The sequence below is a fragment of the Pogona vitticeps genome, chromosome 10 (genome assembly GCF_051106095.1).
Source record: "Pogona vitticeps strain Pit_001003342236 chromosome 10, PviZW2.1, whole genome shotgun sequence".
Classification (NCBI taxonomy): domain Eukaryota; kingdom Metazoa; phylum Chordata; class Lepidosauria; order Squamata; family Agamidae; genus Pogona; species Pogona vitticeps.
In genome coordinates this window covers 1,440,903-1,468,225 of record NC_135792.1, presented here as the reverse complement: position 1 = coordinate 1,468,225, position 27,323 = coordinate 1,440,903, and the positions used below count along the sequence as shown (strand labels likewise).

Here is a 27,323-nt window from a genome sequence, read left to right as displayed (position 1 = left end):
AACGGGGGGGGGGGGGGGACCCTGGAGCCAAGAAAAAACACCGCTTTTGGCAACCGACTCTCAAGACACCCCCTAACCAGCATGGCCAGGAGGGCGGTAGTGGGGTTTGTATCTATTTTTCCAAACTCAGATGTATCTTGGCGGGTAGAGAGGACCAGCTGATCCTATCACTGAAAGGGGCCATGACGAAGATGCCTTGCCCGACACCCCCCCTTGTGGGCAAGACTCCAGGGGTCACCCCGGCTGCTGATCATAGGCCCCACGAGGCCCAGCCACTGCCCACTTGCCATCTAAATGCTTACAAAAACAAAGTATTTTATTATACATTGTACAAGTAAAATGTGTTTCTCTGTTTATGCGGAGGAAGGGGGGGGACATCCCTCCTTTGTCTTAACAAAATGAAAGGAGTGTGGAGAAGAGGTTTTAAACGCCTCTCCTGCGCAGAGGTGGGAGAACAGCAGATCACTGGGACACCACGGGGCGTCTGGCGGGGAGGGGGGGAGAAACAGTGAGGAGGAGAGGGGAGAGGTTCCCTGTAGGAAGCAAGACCAGCCCTGAACAGCTTGCTCCGTGGGGGCCCTGATTCCTGCCCCCTGCCCACCCTCCAAACAACTTCGCGAGGAACAGTTGGCGCCATCCTTTAGGCAGAGCTTAGAAAAAGCTCTTTTTGGAATATGGAAGCCCTGAGCCAGATCAGCCAGGCTGGATAGGGAATTCTTGAAACTGAAGTCTGAAAAAAATTATGTTTTTTCAGCTATGGTGTTTTGCTGGGATACCTGGAAGGACTGAATCCACCCTCGTGGGCGCTGCTGGCCATGGAGGGTGGTCTGCACGGCCCCTCTTTCTATGTTTTGCTACTGCGACAGGGACGGCTTGACACAACCCAGTCGGCTGGGAAGTATTTCCCCTCTGGCTTGCATATAGTCTAAGGGAAGTGGGTAGAGGAATAGACTGCTATGTCCATGTGTGTGTGTGTGTGGGGGGGGTGCACAGGGTCCCTCTCTTGGAGTCCTCATCTGGCAGCAGGTACCGTTCTGTTCCCAAACTTAGCCCATCAGCTTCAAGCAGCTGATCCACAGATATAAATATAGAGTCTCTATAGGTATGTATATATGTACACACACAGCCGGGGGGGGGGGGTGCGTTTGTGGGAGGCAGGGGCCATGGAGGCTCAACGTCGGAGCTGATGCAAGTTAAGCAAGAAAGCCGATGGGTGACCCTCTTCTCTTCCCCCCCCCCAGGAAGTCCACGCAAATCGTCAGACGATGCATTCTTGGCCAGAAATCGAGAGAGTCGGCAACCCGCCCCTTGCCTGGAGCGGAGAAGACAGAGATCGGCCGCTGTGGACTTGGTGCAGGACGGGCGGGCAGGCGTGTGTGTGTGTGTGGGGGGGAAGAAGGATGGAGGCCGTTGTGTCCTGTCTAGCTGGAGGGGATGTAGAGCGACTGGGTCTTGCGACTCCTCCGGCAGGGCGTTGTGTTCAGGATGTCCATGCTCTTGCGGCTGGAGCTGACCACGTCCGTGACGAACCCGGAACAGTCGCTGCAAACGTCCTTGAGCACCGAGCCGTGGGCGTAGATGTAGGGGAAGTCCTCCTCCACGCTGCGCCAGCGGGTGCCCTGCAGGGAGCTGGGAAGGGAGAGGAGAGGGGACCCCTGAGAAAGGCCCTCTGCCTGCCCCCCCAAAAAATGCCACTGAAAGTGCCAAACCAGCACCCTTTCCGTTCAGTAGCAGAGAAACATCCTGTTTGTTACCCTCAAGGCGGCTTTGCCAGGAAGGGAGGAAACCACAGCGGCCGTATCCACTGAAGCCAGGAGGAGGAGGAGGAGGACGAGAAGGGTTTAAAAAGAGGGTGTGTGTGTTGCACCAGGACTTACTGGAATGCTTCCCGTCTCCGGAACGTGGGTGCTTTGGCTCCCAACGAGCCTGGCAGGGTCTCAAAGCCCAGGGCGTAAACAGGGATGTGGGCGAGCTTTTTTGAAGGCATCTTGATCTGTAAAATAATAAAAAAAGGGGGGGGGGTTCAGCAGAGGGAAAAATGAAGAGCCTCCATGGGAGGAAGACGCATCCCTCAGGTCAGGCCTGCAAACTTGAACAGGCAAGGGGACATTTTAAGGATACCGGGGGTGGTAGTGGATGGGTGGACATGTAGGGGTCTTTAGTCTATATGGAGGATAGCTTTGCAAATACCCTGGACGGCCAGAAAGACAAAGAAGTGGGTCGCAGAGCGAATCAAGCCTGGAGACTCTCTCTGGAGGGGAAAAAAAGGTTGGAATGGAGGCTTTCTGACTTGGGGCACCTCATGAGAAGGCAGGATTCTCTGGAAAAGACCATCAGGCTGGGAAAGGCAGCAGGAAAAGAGGAAGACCAAATAGGAGATGGATCAACTCCCTCAAAGAAGCCACAACCTTGGGTTCACAAGAGCTTTGCAAGGCCATTGAGGAAGGACATGTTGGAGGTCACTCGTTCCTCGGGTCATCGTAAGTCAGCACGAAAGAACAACTGGCGGTATTTGGCCCGCAAGCTCGTATTTCCGTAGCTCTTGCTGAGCAGCCTTGAAAACCACACAGCTGCATCTCAGCACCAAATTGGAAAACAGAAGATTGGCAGGGGAAAGGCCTTGTCAAGCATGCCTTCTAGTTGACCATCCCTTTCTTTTGTGTTTTAGCTGGCCGGAAGAGTCAAGAGGAAGGCTCTTACCTTCAAGCTGCAGGAGCTACAGACAGATCTAGAAGGGAAGAAGCCGACAAGACAAAAGGGTCAGAATCCGTCCGTCCACAGCACACCTGGAGTCCAACCCCTCTCTCCCCAGAATCTCCAAACTTGCTCACCTTTTGCAGAAAAGGCAAGCAGGAGGCCAGGAAAAGAGAGCAAACTTGGTTTTGCAGCAGCAACAGATCTAAGAAACAGAGAAAAAGAGGCACCTGGCATCAAAACAGCTCTCCTGCCCCCAGAAACATCCCTCCAGCAGGGTACCGCGGGGCATCATCCTGCCACACGCACCTTCCCCTTCTTCAGGCTGCTGTAAAGCTCTTTGCTGTGCAAGAATTTTTCCATCTCTGCTTTCACCAGCACCCGGCGCACGTTGATCATTTCCTCTACGGTGAGTGCCAGGCTTTCGACGGGGTGGCTGAACTCTTGCTGGAGAGGAAAGGAAAGTGGGGTGAGGGGGCTGAGGATCTGGGGCATGCCTGGACACCTGGCAGCTGTTCTCTATAGCCCCTCAATCAGAGACCAGCAAAGTTTGGGAAGTTAGTTTTTGAGAGCCGCTCCTAACACACTTCCGTGACTGAGCAAGCACACTTGCAAAAGAAGCCCGTGTTTACCTCCCAACGACCAATCACAAAAGGAAGCAAGTCAAATTGCAAACTGCAGGAGGTACAAACAGCTGTGACCATCAGATGTCTTCAGCACTTCAGGGATTCCCTGTTCTCATGACAGGCTATCTTTAGAGCAGAGTGTGGTCCTCTGAGAGACACACAATCCTCTTCCTGCCGCTGTCCACATTTATTTTCCAGGCTGCCAACCTCTTGGACCAATTCGGGTCTGGGGCGAGCCAGCTAAGAACCCAAATCCTCCCCCACATCCCTTGACCACCCACTGCCTTTCTGGACTCCTTACCAGCCATAAGTGTTTCAAATTGGCATCTGGAGGAGCGGGACCCGAGCCGGCTTCCAACTTCTCATCCACGGAACTGAGGAAGCCCTGTTTCGGGGAGAAAGGACTGGCACCATAAGGGCTTTGGTGGTAGCTCGCCGGAACTGAACCTGAAGGAGAACAGAAGGCACACGAGGAGGGTCAGCACCGTCCCGGGACAGCGTAGGAAGCGAGACCGTCGGCCCTGGCTATCCATGGTGGTCGATGTAAGGCTCACGGTAGCCGAGGGGAACGATCCTGCTTGTGGGCAGAGGTTGGAAACCACATAGGAACCTAGGACCATGGAGTTGGAAGGGTCCTCTAAAAGGCCATCCAGCCCAACCCCCTGCTCAAGGCAGGAATTCAGACCAAAGCACATCCAACAGATGTTTGTCCATTTTCTCTCTCTTGAATGCCTTGTTAAACATTTCTTTTCATCCTAATTCAATCAAAATTGCAACCAGCAACCATTCCTTGCTGCTTTAATTTGTCACTGGGTAATTCCCGGTAGCTGAAAAGGCTTTGTTTCTGAATTTAATGAAATAGTCATTCCACACGGCTGTTCTCTAGCATTCATGCTAACAAATCTGGAGCCCTTCGCATGTTGACTTGAGTGCTAAGGTTTCGAAGTTCTGTTCCCAGCCTCGGCTTGGCTTGGCTTTGCAAATATTCCAGGTGAAGCAACAGCACTGCAGCGACAGATTTTTCAGAGGGTGCTTTGTGTCCGTTTGCTTTAGCCCTTTGCTCTGGTGTTACACGGGAGGGTGCAAGCTGCTGCTGGTGGTGATGGTGGTGAAATGCTAACCCAGGGAGGGAGGTTGCTGGGGGGGGTAAAGGGTGTCCTCTTGGCAGTCGCCTTAGTTCCACTGGAGGAGGAAAGGGGACCAGTTTTGGGAAAGAATTGGGCATTCGAGAAGCACGTCCATCCCAGCTGAAGTCTGGTTAGTTCTGGAAGAGAGAGGTTGGGGGTGGGGGTGGGAGCGGAAGGTAGGGGGAGAAAGGTGCACTTGCCCGGGCTTTCCATGCTGGTCCATGCAGGGGTCGTGGTACCTGAGCGGGGTCTCGGCTCAGACCCGCTGGGTCCCGAGTGCTCCGGGTCTGGCGGTCCGCCACGGTCACTTTCATCCTGAAACTGGGCCAGGTCTTGCTCCGAGAAGGAGCGGTCACGTTTCAGAGGGCCCAGCGGAGCCGGTTCCTGAAGAGGCTCCGAGCTGGGGGAGTCTTCCTCCTGGGGAAGGACGAGAGAGCGCATGAACGCACGTGGGTCCAGATGGGCATGAAACTGCCCGCTTGGCGATTTCTGCCAGTTCGTTTATCGGCCGAACAGGAGAGTTTGGCGCTTCCCAGCCCTGCCTTCCTCCGGAAGGTGCCGCCCGCTCGGAGGCGGCGCCCCGGTCCTCTTACTTCGGAGGTGAGCATTTCCTCCATCTCGGCCAGCGTGGGAGCCTTCAGCAGGACCCGAGGCCTCTGGCGTTGTGGGGGAACGCCCGATTCCGGGACCGAGAGGTTGATGCAGGAGGTGGACTTGGCGTCACCGGAGCAGGCCTTCACCAGGCACGGGACGGAACCAAACCCTGGAAGAACATGAGAACGGCGCTGAGACTGACCGCCGGAAGCAAAGCACCTTCTTCTATGGGGAACGAGGGGAGAGGGGAAACTCTGATATGGGTTTTCCCCATCCCTCCCCTCCTCTTTTTTTTCATAAAAGCAAGAACCGGAATACAGGGGGCGCTTCTGAATGGAAAACCGTCCTTTCGGGAGGCAGCTGGTTAGCTCTAATACCACCATGGCACGGAAAAGGGTCTGTTTACCACTACAGATCCCAGAATCCACCAGCCATCACAGCCGCCAGCCTTGCTACCTAGGGGATCCTGGGAGCTGTGATCCAAAAATGCAATTGTGGTTGTTATATGCTGTCAAGTCGCCTCTGATTCATGTCAACCCTTATGACCGAGTGATCTCCGAAATCTCCTGTTTTCAACTGCTCTCCTCAAGTCTTGCAAACTCAAGCCTGTGGCTTCTTTTAGGGAATCAATCCATCTCATATTGGGTCTTCCTCTTTTCCTGCTTCCTTCCGCCTTTCCCACTATTACTTGCTAAGATTACCGGGTGCCACAAATGGGGCCACCTCATGGACCCCAGAGTTTTGAGAATCCCGAGGCCTCAACTGGGATTCTGGAGGTTCCCTCCTGAAATCTCAGGCACGTTTGCCACTCCTGACTGAGCCTTGGGGTCCCCTTTAGCGAAACCCCCCCGCCCGAGGCTGCAGACTTACCTTTCTGATTCTGGTACCGCATCTCGACGGGCCGAAGTTTCCGCTCCTGCTTGATCTCCTCCAAAATCTTCTCGTGGAGCGTCCTCTGCTTCTGAGGCATAGGCCGCAGCCTCCGCTCTGAAGCCTGCAACATGGTTGGAGAGCCACCCTTTTTCACATGCAAAAGAACTAGACGTGGGGCCACCCTTGGAGACAGCACCAAGCCCAGAGAAAAGTGCAGTGGGCAGCAGGCCGGCCACTGGTTCTAAAGGAATTGTTATGGATGACCAGTAACATTTCTGGTCTGAATACAAGGTGTTGGTGATCACATTTAAAGCCCTTAAACAGCCCGGGACCTTGATATCAAAAAGCGAGCCCCTGTCTGTATACCCCTGTCCAAGCACTGAGATTTGCTGGGGGAGCTGATGGGAGCAAAATGACCCCCTCACCTTTTACCTGCATCTTTCCATCTCAATGGGATCTGCCTTGAGCCCCACATTTTGGAGAAAGGGGAGAAATAAAAATCAAATCAGGGGAACAGAAAGACACGGAGCTTCACGTCTTCGTGATGTTGATTTCTTCTGCTTCTAAAACTGTATGCAAGTTTATGTTGCAGATTCAACACAAAGAGGGCTTTTTACAACGACCCTCCTTCCACCACTGTTTTTGGGGAGGGTAACAAAGTCAGAGGCTGGGTTTACCTGTCTCAAGGGCGGCCGGGATCTGATGAAGTCAAGGATGAGTTCATGGGCATCCTTCTTCACCCTGGGAGGAATGTCACCATCCACCTGGCGAGAGAGAACCCGCCCCGAAAACGAAGAATTGCTATTTCAAAACTGCAAAGGCCATTGAACACTCTTGAAATGTGATTCTGCTTAACCGTTGTCATGAAAACTCCTTGGCAAACACGATTACTTTGATTTAAAAGAGGTCGCCGTGTTTGTCTGCGTGAGCAAATCGGTCAAAATCCAAAGAAACAAAACAAGACAAGAGCAAGAAAAAGACAAAAAACAAAAGACTGACATGTATATTTTAATGTTAGCTGTTGTGGGCAGTCCAGCCTCTGTCAAGGAGGCCCAGTTGGGGGCGGGGGGAATCGAACTGCCAACCTCTGGCTCTGCAGCCAGGAGCCTAAGGCACTGAGCCATCCAGCCATTCATCCAGGCTGCTCCCTGCGCCAGTCCTGCTTCCACCGTCGTCGTCTCCCACCAGAAGCCCTGGAGAAGCAGAGCGGTTCCCGGGGGGCCTCCAGCTGACGCCCGAGACCCAGCCGGCAGAAGAGCCTCCTTCAGCCCCATCGCTTACCATGACCTTCCGGAGCTTGTAATTGCGTGCCCGGATGTCCTGCATCAGCATCTCAAAGGGCGTCAGCTGGTACTCGGTGGGCAAAGGGTTGAACTGCTTCTCCTGCACCTTTTTGAGCTTCACGCCGTTCCGGAGGTCCCGCATCAACTGGACCCAGAGCCGAGCCTGTGGCAGGCAGAGAAGCAGGATCACGAACGGTGCCTTGCATTCTTAAACGGGCACACGCTTTGGGGAGGAGCTGGTTTCTCTCAAATGCTCTCCTTTAAGGCTCACAAAAATGTGCTTCTTCTCACAATAAGCCTTGGGGACTATGGAAGACGTTACCTCTGCGGAGGCTGTCAAATCCTGTAAAACTTCATACCGGCCGCAAGGCCAGTTGGCAGATCCAAGAACCCACAGCTAACCGGCCCCACTCCATACCCAGTCCGTGTTCCTCAGGTTATCCAGATCTGCCGCCGATCGGTCCTTCAGCTCTTCATCTTCATCCTTCAGCTTTTTCAGCATCTGCGGATGCAGGAGGAAGGACATAAACCAGGCTGCCCATTTGCACAGAGTATACCGGGCAGCCCAACTGGCACCAGGGCTTGCCAGTTTAGCACAGGACCAGTTTGGGTAGGTGAAACGTGGCATGCTTGTGCGGTACTGGTACACACACACACACACACACAAACACACAAACACACACACACACCAAGAACGCAAAACCAGGAGGAACCAGGGAACCAGGAGAGAGTTGGTGGGCACGTGCATTTCAGCTCATTGGACCACCTGGAGTGAGGAGGAGATCAGAGCACTGGGATCACCACTCTTGAGCCGCCCTGCTTGCAAAAGGCCAGGCAGCTGAGGTGGAAACCCTCTGGATTCGCACATTAGAGACGGGCAGTGACATTTCTTTCTTTGGTTTTTTAACAAATTCTACACTGTGAAGACTTTTTCCATAGTAATCTTCCTGGAGGCCTATGAAGATGCAATGGGTCAGGAAAGTACCGTATTTTTCTCACCATAAGACGCACTTTCCCCCCACAAAACAGGGGGTTGGAAAGTCTTTGCGTCTTATGGAGCGAAGAAAACAGATTATATTTTCGTTTTCTTCTCCTAAAAAATTGGTGCGTCTTATGGAGTGAAAAATACGGTATTTATTTAATGCTTGCAGGGAAAATCAATATATATATACACACACACCAAGGTGTCTGCGTAGAAGTTAGAATTCCAGTGTGCACAGAATAGTTACACAAAGCGCCACAATTAAGTCCTTAAAACCGACCAAGGCTGAGATGGGCAATAGGGGTGAGGGCGCTCTACCTTGCAGGGCTGGTGTTACAGCTGGGGAATGCCCTTTTGACCTCACTCAGGTGCCCTCCTGGAGAAAGTGATGTTGGGTAAAGGGGCCAAGTTTACAGAATTCCCTGAGCTGCCGTGTGTTCTCCTTGTCCGGTTTATGACTTAAGCCAAGGCGCTCTTCTGAATAATGGTGTTAAATCTCCACCCCTAGAAGAGCAGGTTTGGCTTCTGGTTACATTTTGATTCCTCCAGAGGAACGAACTCTCCTGATTTTCCAGGAAGTCTGTTTCAAGAGAAAACAAGTCCCTCCCTGGGCAAACATTCGGCTGGAGCAGTCCTAATTAACACCAAGCCTTCGCTGGGAGGGGTCCTTCCCTAGTGATAAATGCCAAGCTCATTGGGGGGGGAGGGAGAAATACCACACCTCCTTCTGCCTGGCCAGGTGGGGGCACCGCCTGTTGTTTCCCCTTTGCGCCTCCAACAGGGAGGCAAGCAGGGAGCCATGTAGATCTTGCAGATGGCCAAAAATAAATAAAAATAAATAAACTCCCACCTCACCCCACTCACAGGACAAAAGGGGGTTCCACTGGGTGGGGCTACACAGCTGGGAAAGGTAACTCCCAAGAAGTTGAGGCCAGCAAGAAAGAGGATGAAAACCCAAGGAACCAGGTGGGAGCTGAGCGAGACCTTTCACTGGGACCACAAAATAGGACCAATAATAATGATAATAATAGTAATAATAATTGAAAGTGGTCAAGTTCTTCAGAGCCTTTCAACTTGCAAGAAAAATTAGGAAGCAGCAGACATTAAAAAAAACCCTGTCTAGTTGCGTTGGCCATGGTGTGTCCCTTTACAGCTCTGAGATTCAAAAGGCAGCATCCGTGAAAAGAAGAGATGTTAAAATTATTTGTTTACACCTTGCTGGGATGCAGAGTTAATGGTTTCTCTTTTTAACACCCCCCCCTCCCCAAACCAGAGTGCTGGCTGGCAAACCCACATGAATGTCAAAGGCTGAGTGTGCACACGGAGCCTCAAAAAGTTACTTTTTTGGATGACACTTCCCAAGATCTCCCAAACAACATGGGCAGTATTATCCAAAAATAGTAGCTTCTCCGAAACTCTGGAAGCTGATACTTCCGAGAACCGTCTGTGTTAAAGGAAAGGTCCGTGATTCTAATCTGCCAAGACCTATTATTGACAGAAGAGGGATGGGCCCTAATGAACTGCATGTGAGAAACCAGGTGCTATGGAGAGGCGGAAGTGGCTCATCAGGATGTGGCCGGCGGCCAGCCCTCTCGCCTTCTCTCACCTTCCTTTTCTGCAGCAAGAATGTGCTCCTCGGAGCCCGGGCACTGTTGCACAAGCCCTGTGCCAGAATGCTCTCTAAACACCATGCTTAGAGAGACAGGATGCTCACATGACCTATTCCAAGGACTTTGGGTGGGTCCTACCACTTAGCAACCAAAGAACACCACGGGAGGGATGGCCAGGAACTCCAGTTACAAATAATCCAGGTCTCCCTGTCTATCCTGCTCACCTTGGCCAACAAAAGCAATTTTTTGCCAAGCTCTGCCTGGAAGATTACCGGCTTCCCTGCAGCAGAGGGGTGGTGGCCAACTGGGAAACAGGTGGCATCGACAGGTGAGAGCAGAAGATGCCACGATGGCAGCTCAATTCAGGCAGAAAACCATCCCTTTAGCAGCAGCGGCGGTTCTGGGAGGAAAGCCGAGGACAATTTATGCCTCCTGGCCGAGGTCTTTGCATCGCTGAGAAGAGAGAGGTTCATTCCATTCCCCCTCTCCTCGTGGAGGGCTTTGGAGCGGCAGATTTAGACCCCAGGTGGTGGCAGGTGGAAAATGTCTCATTAACCCACCTTTCAAGCTGTACAATGCTTTTTGCCCCACTCCAACTGCTGGAAGTTACTTTTTTTTTTGGATTATGACTCCCAGACCTTCCCTAAGCAGGAATTCTGGAAACTACTCTCCCCCCCTCCCCAAAAAAGAGTAACGTTTTCCAGTGCTACCCAGTTTTCCATTCCTCCTCCTCTCTCTGCTCCTCTGCTTTCCTAAGAGGGTATGCCTCCCCAGCCTTCTACCCTCTCCCCCTCAAGGTTTGCGACTGCCATTCCCAGAATCCCCTACCCCCAGCCCAAGGACACAAGGTCAACACCAGTCGCAGAGTCTTACGGGGACCCTTAGTCAGGCTGGGCTTTCCGGAGCTGAGGGTCTTGCAAAAGAAAAAAACGAAAGGTTCTAAAACTCTCAGGGCAGAGGGGCGGCACCCACCTCTTTCGTGTCCCGGATCTTGGCCAGGAATGCCTTCAGCTCCACCGTCTCCAGGAAGAGCGCCCTGCAGACCGCCTGGTAATGGGCGTCCGCTTCCTGGGGCTGAGTGAGGCGCATGGCGCACAGCCGCATGGTCTGGCTGAAGGTGCGCACGGCCCGCACCGTCCCCTCTGCCGCCGCTGCCTCCTCCTCCTCCTCTTGCCCGCCGTAGCCTTCATCGGCGGTGCCGCAGCCACTGTCCTCCGAGTCGCTGTTGGCCATCAAGTCAATGAGGCGCTCCAGTTCAGGACTGAGCTCCCGCTCCTCATTTTCGTCCAGACCCCAGTCCAGCGCTCGGTAGATCGCAAAGCCCAGCGACTGCACCATCTGGAAAGCGGCAGACCATTAGTGCCAACGGTTATGCCAACAGGCCTGCTCTGAAGGGTTGGCGCTCCTTTCAAGCCCCAGCAACTGCTTCCCCTTATTTTGAGAACATTCATTTAAAGGTCATCTAAAATGGGTGTGTATTGACACCAGAAGCAATTAAACCCTTTGTCAGAAATAATAAAGATTAAAACGACTAGCAATTCACTAACAGTGCTTTAAGAGTGGTTCTTTTGTCTGCTTGTGGGTTTTTTCCCCAGCTTTAAGTTTGTTTTTTAAGGACTTTTCGCTACTTTATTTATTGGTTAAACCTAAGACATATACAGTAGGTCTTTCCTTGAACAGCTCAAGGTGGCTTTACAAAAACAAGAAAGGCAGCGTGATAAAAATTCTTTCCAGAAGCATATGTGAAAACAACACTTTCAGAATAATTGGTTAAAAATCAGCATGATTTTATTTTCCCGGGCCTTTCTGGAAATAATTTTGTGCTTCCAAAACTTTGCAGTCTTATCTTGCTGCTGGTTTTAATTGGGTTTCCTGTGTGGCCAGGGTTGGTTCTCTGCTGTCGAATTGACCTTGGTTTTCTATTCCGTTCCTCTGCTCACTATTTCATGGCATTTGCCCACCCTTTCCTACTTTTTTAATGAGACTCTGCGGCCCCAGGAAAACTCAGATTACAGAGAGGTTTCCAAAAATGTAATGCAGCAATACAGATGGGTCAATTTTTCTGTGCATTTATTTTTCTCTCCACTATTTCCTTCCAGAAAAAAAAGGATTCTTTTTCTCTCTCTCCTATTTCTTAGTGCTGTATGCTATGGCTCCATTATCGGCAGAAAAAAAATCAAAGGGAATGTGAGCGACCCCAGGGAGCCCCCATGCCTTGGGAAGAAACAGAAGCTGCACTCTTTTGCTTGCCTCATCCCCCGGTTGGGAAAGTGGGTGGAGGGCGAGAGGAGAAGGAAAAGACAGGCACCAGCATGCCGAACTGGGTGGAAGGCATCACCTGCAACTGTCACGGTTTCTGGCTCGGGGACTCCGTGATCTGAAGTCCAAAAAATTAGATTTACAAGGTCTGGGTGGGAGATACCCTCAGGATGCAGGAAATAAAAAGACAAAGGAAGAAAAGGTTGCCCTTGATAAGAGAAGTTCTGGGGCAAAACAAGATGAGAGGTGAGCTTCATAATTAAAAAATGATAAAACCTCTTTCGTCCAAAAGGCAGTGTTGCAAAGCTGTCCTGTTTGCACCATCAACACCCAGGCTTTAAACAATGTTGTCCCCGTCTCCTAGTGACAAACCCCAGAACAAGGCCATCTGACGCTTCCAGAGGTAAGAAACCTGGTGCTTGGAAAAACAAATGCATTTGACCCTCAAACAGCAGGCTCCACTGCCTTGTCGCTTCTGACCCCTAGAAACAGAGGGTGCAACAGAAGGCAGAGAAAGAGGCCACACCAAGACACACACACCCCTTTTTGCCGGCCCTTTGGGGCATCTGGCTGGTGAGGAAGCAAACCGCTCCAGCCCCCTGACCACACATGTGCCATTTCTGAGACATCCCCTCTGGGGTGGTGAGTAAATGTGTCTCCCTCCTGTCAGTGGGGGCTTAAGTGCTCATCAATTATTAGCAAGTGGGCTCAGCAGATCCTTTCCTGGGCTTAGCTGCCAGGACAACAGACACCCTGGGGAGAGACAGACTGAGGGTGGACTAGATCTGCTTTGGGCAGGGTAAGGAAGGAAGGAAGGAAGGAAGGAAGGAAGGAAGGAAGGAAGGAAGGAAGGAAGGAAGGAAGGAAGGAAGGAAGGAAGGAAGAAAGGAAGGAAGGAAGGAAGGAAGGAAGGAAGGAAGGAAGGAAGGAAGAAAGGAAGGAAGAAAGGAAGTAAGTAAGTAAGGAAGTAAGTAAGTAAGTAAGGAAGGAAGGAAGGAAGGAAGGAAGGAAGGAAGGAAGGAAGGAAGGAAGGAAGGAAGGAAGGAAGGAAGGAAGGAAGGAAGGAAGGAAGGAAGGAAGGAAGGAAGGAAGGAAGGAAGGAAGGAAGGAAGGAAGGAAGGAAGGAAGGAAGGAAGGAAGGAAGGAAGAAAGGAAGGAAGAAAGGAAGTAAGTAAGTAAGGAAGTAAGGAAGTAAGTAAGTAAGGAAGGAAGGAAGGAAGGAAGGAAGGAAGGAAGGAAGGAAGGAAGGAAGGAAGGAAGGAAGGAAGGAAGGAAGGAAGGAAGGAAGGAAGGAAGGAAGGAAGGAAGAAAGGAAGGAAGAAAGGAAGGAAGTAAGGAAGTAAGTAAGTAAGTAAGTAAGTAAGTAAGTAAGTAAGGAAGGAAGGAAGGAAGGAAGGAAGGAAGGAAGGAAGGAAGGAAGGAAGGAAGGAAGGAAGGAAGGAAGGAAGGAAGGAAGGAAGGAAGGAAGGAAAAAGATAAAGGAAAAAAGGAAGTCACGTTTCAAGGATCTATCTTGAAATCAAAGAGGGAGTGGCTTTTGGCATCACGAACCCATCCACATCCAAAGGAGAAGAAAAATGCAAGAACAGCCATACCAGAGGAGACCGAGTCCCCAACTCCCGGCTCTCCCAGGGGCCAAACGGATATGCCTGGGGCAGCCAGAAGTGGGGCGGTGAATAGGAATAAGGAATAAGGGATATTCAGGGCTCTTCTCAGTGGAAGGACACATGGAGGTCATTCAGATTCAGAATAATGGCTCGCTTTAAAGCCAGTTCACTTAACATACTGTATAGATATGGCAGATTATGAAATTATGCACAGTGTAGAGAAAAACCTTCTTCTCTCCTTGCCCTCAACATTAGGTGAGAGACCTGGGGTCAGGAAATTACATTTATGGGCAGCAGATTTCAGGATACGAAAAAAGAACGAAATTCCCCACAGTGGATGTGATTAATCGATAGAATGCTGGCCTGCGAGAGGATGGTGGCTACTGGTTCAGGTGGTTTTAAGAGCGGATTTGGGAAACTCGTAAAGGCTGCATACCTTCCTGATGACTAGCTATGATAGGGACTTCCACAGTTCAGAGGCAGTTAAGTGTACCTCCAGACACCAGTTGCAGGTGAACAACTGGACGTCCAAGTTCCTAACACGACAGATTGTGAGTCACTGGAAGGTGATGGCAATCGCACCGAGCTTTGTGCCTGAGCAATCAGCCATGCAAATGAGGCTTCTGTTTACCCCTAAGTGACCAATCACAAAACAAAGCAAGAAAATCTGCAGACTCTTGGTGGTAAGCTAAAGACAGCATCTGTTTCTTCCTGAGCAAATTTTGGTCATGTCTTGGGGGGGTGCAGCGGTGATGAGATGGTGTATTTTTCGTGAGGCACTCAGCAATGTTACCTGTGCTTCAGCCGAAGGCGTCAAGATCAAGGGAAGCTCTGCAAGAAGAAAATGATGAAGTTAAGGTCCTGGCTGTTTGAAACCAGATCATGTATCTTATTGTTAAATACAGGTTGACCAGACAGACCTCTAACTTATCAACCTGCCCCTTTAATGCACAGATTCTCCTTCTGTTCTAGACAGAAAAGTAAGATTAACTGCAAGGCTCCATCAGGCAAACAGAGATGGCACAGATCCTCTTCATCTCCACTGACCGGGGGGGGGGGGGCTCAAGGCAGCTTTGAATTAAACAGTACAAAAAGCACTGAACCTTAAAATGAATACAAGCAGAATGGCTTTAAAAACAAATTAAGTAAAAAGAGAAGGCAGCACCCAAACTATGAAAAGTCCTTTCTGCACCAAGGGAAGCCAGTTATCTAAAAAGCCTGCCGGATAGGTAAGAGAGGTAAAGGGACCAATGCCGTCTCCCTTAGCAGGGGGTTCTAGCGCATGTGGGCTGAGAAAGCCCCTATTCCTTGCAGAAACTCCTAGGAGGCAGCAGGCAGTCTTTCGAAAACCATATTGGTTTAAAAGGGCGTCAGCTGTGATCATACTCATCATCCACATCATCTCAGAAATAACACCACCAGAGCTACAAAAAGGGCAATATTAGGGACAGAATATTGTACATATTTGCTCTGATATTGGATAGATACTTAGGTTTTTGGTTAAAACTTGTGCATGTTATAAAACACCAGTCTGCTCTATGGACAAAAAACGAGGAAATGTTAAGTGATTTGGTGTCAATAAAATTAAAAATAGCCTGTCCTTCTTGTTGCTAAGTGCCATCCCACTGCCAGTTCAGACGATGCCAGAAAGATGAGTGGGAGACTCTGACTAGGAGTCACCTAGGATTTTACAGACACCCATCATTACGCTCAAGTGTTCATCAAGAGAAGAGAAGCGTTCCCATTAGGAGAAACCAGGAAGCAACTTGAGACGCAGCCATGCAAGAGTCCTGAAATATCCACCTGGCATCACAAGAGACAGCAGAAGCTCTAAGGAGCAGAACTGGCTCTTGCAGCCACGTCAGCACAGCTCAGCCTGAGGGCTCAGCAGATTCTCAGCGGAGAATCATCTTAGAAGAATCATCTTCCCCAGTCAACTTAGAGGCACAGATGATCATCTGGAGCAGCAGCCCATAGCAAAGGGGGGGGGGGGGTGGAAAGAGAGAGAAAGAACTTCTGCCTGGTCCATACTACCCTTCAGAAGGATGTGCAGAGAATATCACCAGTGTTATCCATGCCATGCAATCGCTGGGCACATGCAGCCAGGGGACACACAAAAGCATCCAGCCATATGTTCTAAAGGTGCTATGGATGCCCAGCGATAATTATACTAAGACACCAGGGCTTCTCTGCAGAATAACACCTTCTTATACAGCCGCTGTTTGCTATTCTGTTCCTCCAGGGACCGACGGGACTGACGCAGTCTCTTGGCCTCCTCCCCATCAAGGCATCCAGCAGTGCCCGCAGTTAAAACCGAGCATGGGGGCTGGAATGACTTAAATGCACCAGCAGAGAGTCACCTCTGCCTGGCCCGGATGGGGGTGGCGGTGAGTATGTGAACAAGACAGGGAGGGCTCTGTCCCTGGCGGCCATCGGCAGCGAGACTGTGCATGGTCTAATCCAGAACTGGGCAAGCCAGTTTTCATAACCTTCATGGCAATTCTAAGTAAATATTATCAGCACAAGCAGCAACCTGGCCTTCTCCTGCAGAGGTTCTAAAACACCCAGCATCATCCATTAAAAAAAAAAAACCACTACAAAGGAACAACGGTAACTGTTGAGTAAACAGCTATCATGTCTGCTGTTACTGCCTTTTCCCCTTTTCTTTTCAACCTTGCCGCTTGCTTGCTTTCTGCTCCTCCACACATTTCTCATTTATTTGGGTTTTTGTAAACAATTGAAAACATCTGAATAGAAAACGACTCCCTCCTCCCTTTGGCCCTTCGCTCTGCCTTTTGCTCTCCTGAGATTCAGCAGGAGAGACTCAGGACTGTACAACAGCTGAGAGCATTTGCAGACCCCAGAGGGACGGGCAAAACATTGCTGCAGGATTGAATCACAGTCCTTGTAAAGCACAACAGAAAGAAAGGAAGTGTCTCTTGATGGGGACTGGTAAACTAGCACCTAAATATAACAAGAAACAATTGGATAATTGAATTTTAGTTCCTAATTTCGGAGGATTTTTTCCCCTCCACTTCTCTGCTTTAGTTTTTCCTTTGACGATTTAGGCACCAGCAATTAAACTGATGTAAGGAGGGACAAGCAGGTTCCCATGGGAGGAGAATAAAAGGCTTTAAGTGAAATAAGGCATAAAACATCTTCTTTTATGACATGGCCATCAAAGGGGATTAATACCTGCTCCATAAGGACTTGCACCCCACCAATGGAGCATCACCTAAGGAGGCTTCCTGACAGGGCCAAATTTCCACCCCTTTTGGGTCACGGTCTGTCATGCATCAGCACAAAGAAGAGCAACATTTGCAGGGATTTCTGTCCAGCTGCTTTCGTGGAAAAGCTACATCCTTGAAACCAGTTTCTCCTTTGGAAGTGCTGTTAGGAACTTGCTAGACTAGGATCCCCTTCAGGAGTTATATTTCCCCCCTTTGTTTTTCAGCAGATTTTTGAGCTGAATTCCCAGAATTTGCCCGACTCCTTGTAAAACCATCTGTCAACCATGCGATGACTCTTTGTCCTTTAAAGCTCTCAGTATTCCTGGACAGCTTGACCAAGTCCTCATAGGGTGAAAGAGGGAGAGAATCCACTTTCTCCTTCTTAAACATTTCTTCTTGTTCTTCTCCTACGTAAGGGGGAAGTTTCTCAAAGCTACACCGCCCTTCAACATGGCAGCTCTAATCACGGACACTGTGCTGCACTCAACCCAGTCTGTGAAGTTTTTCCAGCCAAGAAGTTCTTTTTTTCTAAAATCATTTTCCCATTTATGTGACCAGGAGTGATCAGCTTTACACTCTGCAATTCTTGTTTCGACAATCAGTGAAGCATTCTAGTATACTGCATTTGGTGAGTTTTGAGTTCTTGTCTTATTCATTCATCTTAGCACACCAAGAAAATTCTGAGCAGCTTTATTGCTCTCTCCATGTCCTGTCCCATGCACCTTTTTCTAATGTCTTCCCTTACTGTCCTTTTTATTTCTGTCATCTCCTTTTCCAGGTATTGAAAGGGCCCTCCTGTCCTGTTACAGATCTGGGTAAACGGGAGAAGGGCCTTAGGCCTGATGCAGCCCCCAGGCTCCTCTTCGGTTTCCAGGAAGAGTTTCAAAGTTAAAGGACATCATTTGCAAGATCAGCTTCAGCTACAGATAATATTGTTTTGATAATCAAACATGGCACCAAATTCATGATGGACACTGTTTGTCGGTGGTGTGCCAAACCTATAATCTTGTGTTTCATAGGAAGTGTGCGTCCTTAAGAATTTGTTTTTGAGAACGACTGCTGTGGAACAGATGGGCCTGTGGGCCTGTGTCAGAAGAATGCAGCCGCCCTGAAGTGCGTTGTTGTTTTTTTCTTCCAGAGATTCAGGTTGCTTTGTGGCCTGCCCAGAAGAACTCATTTAGCTGCCCCAATTGGCAGGAGATTAGCCTTAACAGGGGTATTATAAAATAAATGGGGAACGTGCCGCCACGTTCATCCCTTTGGAATAATTCATTGCTACCCATTTCAGAACCGATCTTTAAGTTCATAATGTACGAAGATGAAAAAGAACTCAGGAAAAGCGAGCAGAGAGTGCCTCCATGGGCACAGTGTTCGCTTGCTGATCGACTGCTGTTTCTCTTGAAGATGTAACATTTAGAATTGGAAGCATTTCCAAAGCAGCTTGGAGGTTAAATGAGTGCCACGGTAGTGCTTAGAATTTTAAACTAAGTCTATGAAGACCCGGGTTCAAATCCTGAAGCCTACTGGGTGATCTGATACCGGTCACAAGCTCTTGGCTTATTCTAAGTCAGAAGGCTGTTTTGAAGATTAACAGCAGAAAGAGGAAGAATAATTATTATTGTATGCCATCAAGTACATCTCAGATTAGGGTAACCCCCTGCCCCCCCCCAGGTTTTCTAGGTGTAAGACACTCCAAAGTGGTTTAGCAGGCTTGCCATGGGATTGCAGAGTTTGCTCAAGGGCCTGTAACCCATCAGCCACACATACTCTGTAAGATCTTAGCCACAGACACTGTGGGGATTTGGACCCTAGCCCCTGGCTCCAGAGCTGGGCATTCCAAGCCACTGAGCTATAACAGAAAGAGGAAACGAGCGCCTTAACTCCGTGCTCCGTAGAGAAAGGGCAGGATAAAAGCGCAACACCCAGGCACGGCGCCAAGAGCTTTAGCAGACAGTATGATCCTGTCAGGTGCTTCAAGAGGGATGGGAGTGGTAGTGCCTGGCACGAGATGGGGATCAAACCTAAAACCAGGTTAAGCAGGTGTGAACTAAAGACGGCAGCCACCCACAAGCCAGTGTCCGGTAGCTGCTGTGCTGAAACCGGAATTCAGGAAAATGCCCCTTCCACGCTTGAACGGTGACCGGCACAGCTAAGAAAAAGAGGCTAACCTGTTTGCAGAGAAGCAACCGCCCCGGCTGTGTCAACTTTCTTCCTCCCAGAAAGACCTGGGTGTGACAGCGAAGGTGACACTGTGTCACCCTGCCGAGAAGCCTCTAAGGCCCTCTCTTGTTTGGACAAGGCAGAAAGAGCCAACCCTCCCTCCAGAGAGATAAGCGGCTACCGGGACACCCAAATGATACATATTTTGCATGCAGGTCATTTCCCTAAATTCATTTCAGTTGCAAATCCTGGAGACAAAAGGGAGTCAAGAGGCTGCCTTCCCCCTCCTAGGCCAACGTGGGGCTGATCCAGCAGGAGCCATTTCTATGATGCAGCATAGCTGGGTCTGCAACTGAAGGTGGTTTTGGAGGCTGAAAAAATGGCCCACGATGCAGCAGTGAGGCAGTTAGCTAGCAGCCGGACCTGGTCATAAACATATTATACAGTACCTTGGGGGGTTTTCAGCTGCACTGGCTCCCAGTTGAGTCCAAAAGAGTTTGTTCTCACCAGTCGGCGTTTGGGCACCAAGAGGCTTACAGACCATGTCTGTCCCCATAGCGTTAAAGAGCTATAGCGCCGGGAAGGGACTTTGCAAGGTGCTGCTCAACAGCCTGTCAGCTCTCTGTTCAGCAAAGGACTGGCACGTGGGAAACGGAGCTGGCTTGTTCTCTGTGTCTCTTCAAAGCCAAGGGTTGGTCAGGCTTTGTTAGAACCCCAAGATCCATGAAATGGAACTCGGCACAAGAGGCGCACCCAGTTTGAGTGAAACAACTGGGCACGCCTGAGTAGAGGCTGATCCTGGGGGCCTGTCCTCAGAACCAGAGCAGAACTGAACGCCACAGGCTTTTCACCCAGAACATCCATTCCTGGGCATCCAAAGATTTTTGAAGATCAGCAGCCGACCGTACGTAGGCAAAGTCAACCTGGGATGGGACTCTGTTGTGGCTGCGGTTCAGGGGCTGGGAGAGGGACGCCCTTTGCCCATCGGCTGTGGGTCACCGAGAGATCTACCAGTTGGCCCCAGCTTCTCCACCGTGATCTGGGTTCTCCAGTAGAGACCTTTCCTCAGGTCCCTGGGCATCCAAAGTGTGCTTGGTTGCTACGGGGGAGGGAACGGACTCCTTCCTTGCCACACCTCGGATGTGCCATGCTCTCCTTGGCGAGAGTTGCCTGGCACCAGCCTTGAGGCCACTTTCAAGCAAAGTGGCCTTCTTACGGCTTCCTTGGCTCTCTTAATCATCCACTCCCTTCCTTTTCTGCTGATCGGCGCTTCTTTTAATTCCCCCAGTTGCATTCCTGCTGTTCTTTCATAGGATGATGCCTCCATGTTTTTCTATCCGTCTGTCCTCTTGTGTTTAACCTTGTATCAGCCTCCCTTGGAACTTGTTGGCGGGGGAGGGGGGGAATGTGAAAGGAATAAAATATTCTTCCTTGCCTTGAAATGTAGAGAAGATCCTAGGCAAAATGTGTGTCTCTTAGCTTCACAAGAGGAAGCAAAGGAGAAAATAAGAGGAGGATCTGCTACCCGGTGGGGCAGCCCCTTTGGAGGTCCAAGGGGCACTGAGCTAAAATATATGGCTTTTCACCAAGGCCCTTCGGAACTTGACGTCAGTAGGTTTTGAAGACATTAAGTAGTTCGAATTGGATATATTTTAGACTGTTTGGGGATGTTTACTCTGTTTGGTATCATTTAAACCATTTGAAAATGGTCTGAATGGCTCCTTATTCTACCTCTCCTGAGATTTTCTGATAGGGAGTGTGATACAAATAGCCAAAGGAAGACAGACAGACAGACAGAAAGGGGGGGAAACATTTTGCAGTGGGTCCATGCTAAAGTCCCTCCCCAGTTCTCACATGCCCCAAGAAATAAGAGTGGAAATGTTGCCAGTTGCTACTCCGTGCCACATAAGGCCAGCTCTGACTGCCCCATCCCTTTGGGGGGTAGAGGACATCCGTGCCCCAGAGGGAAAAAGAAGGCCTGGTCTCATCCTGCAAAGCCTTGACACCCATCTTGCACAGATGCTCAACACTTTAAAGGCACGTAGCATTGAGGCTGCCCTGGATTCCTGCTCCTGAATCTCTGCCGGCCGTTAGTATAATTAAACACGTCATAAACCTACCGGGGAGGTGAAGTGTGTCATTGTGAGATACTTTCTCCTCTGTGTGCATGTAATTCAGATAATCCAGGACTCATTACAACCCAGGGGCCCCGCCCGGCTCACTAGGGCACAGGGAAGCCCAGACTTTGGACTTGCACAAGAGCCTGAAGGTGTGGCACCATGTAGGGGAAAGGTTTCCCCAAACGTAGCTGCCTGTTTGTAGCGTTACCTTAAGAAACCGTTCCTCTGCCTGCATGGCACACGGGCCCTGATGATGCTTAAGCCCCCCTTTGGAAGTGGGGTCTGCAAAAGCATGCTGGTGTTTTAAGCGCACGTCTCCTGCGGCAGGAGAACGGATTTCAAGCCCTTTGATTCATGGAATCAATTAATGCAGGCCAGGAAACCTTCCGAGTTCCGTGGCTTGAACCAGGCTCCTCCACTTCCTGAACCCGCTTCGCGGAGAACGATGCACCATTTGTACACGCAAGAAAAGAAGAAACAGACCCCAAAGCACAGCCCGGCTGCTACAAAATGAGACAACCTCAAATGCCATCTTGGCTGAAGGATAACTTTAGCATTTCCTTCATTTACTTAGGAGCAGGTTTTCTCCTCGATTCATAATTGGCCCGCACGCAGGTCTCAGCCTTCCAAAAGAATGCATTGAGTTGACAAACGGGGGTTTCTGCTCAAACCGCCACCTCCCCCTTCTTTGCTCTTTCAGGAAATATCTAAGTACACAGTTCTGGTGACTCATTTTACCCAAGATCACCAGAATTCCTTGAGCAGAGAGGAAAGCAGAGCCAAGACAGAGAAACAGAGCATTTTATAATTGCTTTATCAGTCTGCTCTTATAATAGTTGAATAATTGCCACTTCCCCATATGCATTTCAGTATTATAATTTCCACATTTAGTGTCACCCAGTGGGACTCCTTGATACCCTTAAGGACCGGCCAGTTGATAAGTTCACCTTTTTTTTTTTTTTTGCAATTAATTCTGACCAGATCTTGGGAGGGAGGGAGTGGGAGGGCCTGGCCCTGGAATAGTTAGGTGTGCGCGTGCTTGTATGTGTGTGTGTGGGGGGGAGGACGCACCCACCCAGTTGGCTATGGGTTGCCCCCCTCCGCAACAGGGATTTCTCTCCGGAAGGGGTGGGTACGCTGCTGCAGCCCCCCCCCCGGCCTGGCTGGATGCTCTGGCCTGGGGTCCCTTCGGAGGTTGAGCTCTCCCCCCCTCCCCCGTCCAAACCTCCAAGCCCCAGGAGTGCTTTGCTGCAGTTCTCCCAAGATCATTGGGGCAGCCACTCGCCCTGGGGGCTGGCTTTCCCCCTGCAGTGGGCACCCCTCCAGAGGCAGACATTCTGCGACACCCCCCCCCCCGATTCCCTCCCGCTGCCCCCCCCCTGCCCAATATTACTCACCGGTCACGCCATACTCGCCGCGGGCGGAGACGGTGCCGTCTCGGTGCAGGAAGACGTCTCCGGCGTCGCGGATGCGCCCGGCGGGGCCCCAGCGCTGTGGAGGCGGCGGGGATGGGGATGGGGGCGGCTGGGGCGGCGGGGGCGGCGGCGGGGGCGGCTGCCCCTCCTGGGCGAGGCCCGGGCCCGGCGGGGGCAGCCCGAGCAGCCCCCGGCAACACTGGAAGCAGACGGCCCACGCCTGCTCCTCGTTGACCGGCTGCTCGTAGGCGTTCAGCACCTCTTCCAGGGACAGCTCCTCGGCCGGCCCGGCCCGCTCCTCCCGCCCGCCGCCGCCCTGGCCGTCGAGGCTGCCGCCGCCGCCGCCGCCGCTGCCGCCCCCCGCGCCCGCCTGGCCGCCCCCGCCGCCGCCGCCGGTGGCTGCCCCCGCGCCCGCCGCCCGCCGGGCCATGGCCGCTGCGCCATCATCGGCTCCTGCGTCGGGGGCCGCGGCGGTGGAGGAGGAGGAGGAGGAGGAGGCGGCGAGGCGGGCCGGTTTCCATAACAGCCCCGGGCAGCCTGGGGGGGAGGAGGAGGAGGAGGAGGAGGAGGAAGGGGCGGGCGGTGGCGGCGGCGGCGCCACCCCCGGGCTGGCCTCCCCGGCGGCGGCGGCGGCGGCGGCGGCGGCAGCGGCTGCTTTGTCATCCCTGCCCCAGGCGGCCGGGGAGGGCAGCCCGCAGCAGCCGCAGCCGAAGGAAGAGAGCCCGGGCGCCGCCACGAGAGGAACTGGGGGGACGGGGAGCCCACGCAATAAACCTCCCCCACGACAGACACACACATGCACGCACACGGACGCGCACACACACAGAGAGGCTGCCAAGAGTGGGGCAGGGCGAGGAGGAAGGGAGACACCCCCACCCGCCCCGGAGCGGTGGAAACCCCGGCATGGATTTCTGCCCCCCCCCCGCCCAGCATCACCACTCCAGAACAACCGTGCCTCTGAGCACGGGCAGAGTGGTGGGGTTTGTGTGTGTGTGGAAGGTTGCATTGGGAGTCTTTGAATAGGGATTACAAGGAAATGGCCTCTGTTGAGCCGGTAAGAGGGGCCTCCTGGCCGGGATGCTTGGCTTACCTTCGCTCCCAGGAAGGGGTTGGCCCAGCGCCGTCCTGGTCTCTTCCATTCTTGCAGGCGGGGCAGCGCAGGGCGAGAAGGTGAGGGTTCTTCTGAAATGCTGGACATAGGGAGAGTGGCAGAAGGGTTCTCTGAGCATATACAAAGTGAATGTCCTGGTTATGAGGAACGGGCAAGTCCATGCAGGAAGAAAGGAGGGGTAGAGCTTCCATAGCTAAAGGCAGTATGCTTTGACTAGTAGCTACTTTCTCAATAGGTTTAGCTGCTTTATCAGCAAGTACTGTAAAGAGTGTGGCGGCCTGGCTCTTATTCCACCACCCCCTTGTGCTCTTACTAAAGATACGTGGCAAGGTGCCATAGAAACAGGATGCTGGATGAAGACCACCATCCAACACTAGTAAAGAGGGTGAGACCATGCATCTATCATCTTTTTTTTTAAATCTGAAATTACGGTATTTCCATGCTGAATTTGAGAAGATCTTGCAAAATCCTTCAAAAACAGAGTGAAATCAGAGGCTCTTCCCTCATTTCCAGGGCTCACATTTAACAGGCACAGCTAGATCCCCAGTGCAGAGAGGGCTGCCCTAGAGGTATTAAAGATGACAACTGCTGGAGGGGAAAGTGGCACAGTTAATAACCCTATTCAGCAGCAGGATAGCTGAATTCACAGGGATTTGTACCCAAACTTTTAAGAGAGTTTTGCACTCCAAGTCCTGGGCCTGAATGGGCTAATTCACCAGTTTTACTTTTGCTTACAATTCAAGATTTTTTAAAAAAAAAAAAACTGGAGTTATTTCTATTCCCTTTTTGTACCTGGGCTCAAACACCTTCTCCCCCTCCTCCCCAGCCTCCTCTCTTGCAAAGGGAGGGCTACTTTTACAACAAGAAGCAAACAAAGGCCATCTTGCCAGAGGCAAGCCATAGAAAACTCACCAGGCCGGACTCTGACTGAGAATAGCCACCTAATTCCAGCCTTTTTAATAGTACCTTTAACAAGTGTTCTTGGAGAATAAGGCTGTCTGCCATAAATTCCATTTTAACGCCATATGGTGCTTGCAGGTAGCCTGAGAAAGACCCTTCAGGGGAAAACTCACCCCCCCCTTTTAAGCCAATTGTGTGGGTCGAATATAGGCCAGGAAAGGTAAATAAAGTAGCCTTATCTGATGGTGTATTCTTACCATACTGTCTTTCTTTCCCAGCATCATTCCTGCTTGTACTGGTCATGCCATATCAATCACGGATATTAATGGGGACAGATCATGGAGTGGTGTGGGGTGTATGCCCCCCTGAATTATGCCCCAACAATACATCCAGTTGTTTTGTGGGAACTGTGCTTCCCCCAACAGTTTAACATACCTTCCCCCTTCAACCTTTGGAAAAAGTGACTTATTCTCCCAGCAAGGGATTCTGAGATTTACTGCATGAAAAGAATTAACTTTCCTATGCTTTGGGCTTTTGGATGGTTCTGTGTTTCCACTCTCCTTCAAAACATTCATCGGCATGTTTTAAAATGCCAGAGTCAGACTAAGCTGGAAAGAACCTCACTGAACTGGAGAGAGAAATGTCAGCTGCTGTTTGTTTACTGGTATCAGTCTTGCTAATTAGAAAAAACAGGAGCACTCCAGGGTGCAGGACATAGATGAAGTGGCAAAACAGACACATTGCATAATGTGATGGTCCTCCTGTTCAGAGTCTCCTTAGGTATGAAACCAGATTATCCCCAGTTCCAGATCCTGCAACACACCAGCAAATGCCTCTGGAACAGACCATTAAGCTACCCTGCCTAAAATACATCCTTTGTTAGGGAGAACACAGCGTCTCCCCTCTGTACCTTGTTAAGGCAACAGGTTCTGGAGCACTGCTGAATGGCTTGCCCTCCTCTTCAAGCAAAATTTTAGTCATGTAGAACAGGAAAGGCTACCGACAACAATAAGGGTGCAGAACTGAAAAGGCTCCATAGAGAAACGGGCCCATTAAAACACACAAAAAGGTAACATGACCCTGGAGGCTGGTATTGTAAGAGTTTTCTGAACTAGGGAGCTGCCAGAGACAAAACTTGGTTGATGGATTCCCTGAACTCAGCTAGAGACACAAGAGTGTGCTTTTTTTCAAAGGGAAGCCGTTTAAGGAGGAGCATATCCTGTTACAAAACAGGACCCTCACAGCCCCTCTTCTAAGATTACGTACCTACAAAATGTCTCGTTAAAATCCTGTTCGGTAAAGGGAGGGCCGAGTTGGCCCGCCTGTCTCTGCTGCGCTTTCTAGCTTCTCCTCAATGCTGGACCAGGCTGCTTTCAGGTGAGGCTGGGCATTAACACGCCAACAAGGGCTAGCTGCTTTGTAGAGGTGGGGTGTGAAGGAGAGCACCCTTTTAAAGGAGCAAGCCGCCCCCCTGCAAAGTGTGGCGTGTGTGGCTTTCGGCTGGAAGGAGCAGGACATGAACAGCCTTCTGTCCCGAGGACCCCGGGTGCCCCCCTCAGAAGGGAATCAGAAGGAAAGGGCATGCGTGCCTTGGCCAGTGGGATTGGGGGCAAGGAAGGATGGCTCACCAGTCAATTCAAGTCTGCTGGGAACACAAGAGTCGGGGAGCAATGGATGGTTTGTAGATGATTCATGTTGGCCTACCATCATACTTCCTTAAAATAGTGCATGCTTCATATTCAACCACAATACCTCTCACTGCTGGAAAACATTACATCATTGGACTACAACACCCCAAATCCTCCCCCCCCCCACAAGCTGGGTACTTGGTTTACTGGCCTCCTAAGGATGGAAGGCTGAGTCAACTCTGAGTCGGCTACCTGACTGAACTCAGGCCATGAGCAGAGTCTTGACTGCAGTTTAACCCTTTGTGCCAGGAGGCTTCTCAGCCGCCTACTAAAGTAGGACTGAAAAAGGGCAAGCTTCTGAATCCTTCAAGGCTCCTCATCAGACTGGACACTGCAGGGGGTGACGGAACAGAAAAGTTCAAAAAAAACAAGCCAAAGGTCTTCAAACAAGAAACAAGAATGAAAAATTAAAGAAGACAAAAAGGTGGTGGTACTTTCGAGACTAAATGTTCTATTTTATGGTAAGTTTCTGTGGATCAAGTCCACTTTTTCAGACACAAGAGTGGGGCTACATGGCTGTCATTTAGACATGGCCCAAGATAAAAAGACTGATTGGTTAATAGTAGACACAAGTTGCAAAATGTGTGAGTCAATGTGGCATTCTGCATATTTACTAACGAACCATTGTTTTTTTCTTCATGACATCATCACCTTCTTCTCATTTCATCCTATTGGCTGTTGCCCCATAAGGAGAAATTCTTTTCGCATCTCATCATTATTTACAGCTCTCAAATATTTGCTGGTCCTTATCATCTCCTCCCACTTTTGATAGAATTGCTTTAGCAAACTACATAGCAGCTGGGGGTTTTGTTTTCATTTGTGAGTCAAACCTGGGGATTCTGGAATGTTGCCTGATGCTTCCTCTCCCTCTCCTGTTAGATGAGCATGGGGATCTGAACTCAGAGTCCAAGGGCAAAAAATCCCACAGAAAGCTAATTATTAGAGATGAAATCACTTCAGTGTTCTGAGTCTGTCCTTCTGTGCTGAAGGTGATCATGTATCTAGAAGCAGTGCACCTTTTAGACTGAAAAAACAGTCTGTTCT

General features: G+C 50.7%; 1 protein-coding gene across 3 annotated transcripts; it reads right to left on the bottom strand.

Moving 5' to 3' along the window:
• Positions 1 to 295: 295 nt before the first annotated feature.
• On the bottom strand, positions 296 to 25,988 carry SPIRE2 (spire type actin nucleation factor 2). 3 transcript variants are annotated; one of them, XM_020788302.3, is made up of 16 exons: positions 25,858 to 25,988; positions 23,671 to 23,770; positions 14,449 to 14,486; positions 10,762 to 11,127; positions 7,616 to 7,699; positions 7,196 to 7,360; positions 6,592 to 6,678; positions 5,912 to 6,035; positions 5,041 to 5,210; positions 4,648 to 4,864; positions 3,622 to 3,767; positions 3,004 to 3,141; positions 2,832 to 2,899; positions 2,701 to 2,728; positions 1,878 to 1,993; positions 296 to 1,629 (listed from the first exon to the last, which is right to left on the bottom strand). In XM_020788302.3, exons 2-16 carry the CDS (start codon positions 23,717 to 23,719, stop codon positions 1,422 to 1,424), a joined length of 2,004 nt encoding a protein of 667 aa, XP_020643961.3. In that variant the 5' UTR covers positions 23,720 to 23,770; positions 25,858 to 25,988; the 3' UTR covers positions 296 to 1,421. The 3 variants fall into 3 exon arrangements, with proteins under 3 accessions (XP_020643961.3, XP_020643962.3, XP_020643963.3); XM_020788303.3 differs by having other exon boundaries at positions 4,687 to 4,864; XM_020788304.3 differs by lacking the exons at positions 23,671 to 23,770; positions 25,858 to 25,988 and adding an exon at positions 22,563 to 22,894.
• Positions 25,989 to 27,323: the final 1,335 nt, after the last annotated feature.

Bases quoted from the DNA above. Each gene is read 5' to 3' on its own strand.
- SPIRE2 (XM_020788302.3), bottom strand. From the start codon at position 23,719: ATGGAAGAGACCAGGACGGCGCTGGGCCAACCCCTTCCTGGGAGCGAA. The intron at 2,729-2,831 runs GTGAGCAAGTTT...CTTCCCTTCTAG, and splicing joins GCTTGCCTTTTCTGCAAAAG to ATCTGTCTGTAGCTCCTGCA. The intron at 1,630-1,877 runs GTAAGTCCTGGT...CTCCCTTCCCAG, and splicing joins CGGAGACGGGAAGCATTCCA to CTCCCTGCAGGGCACCCGCT.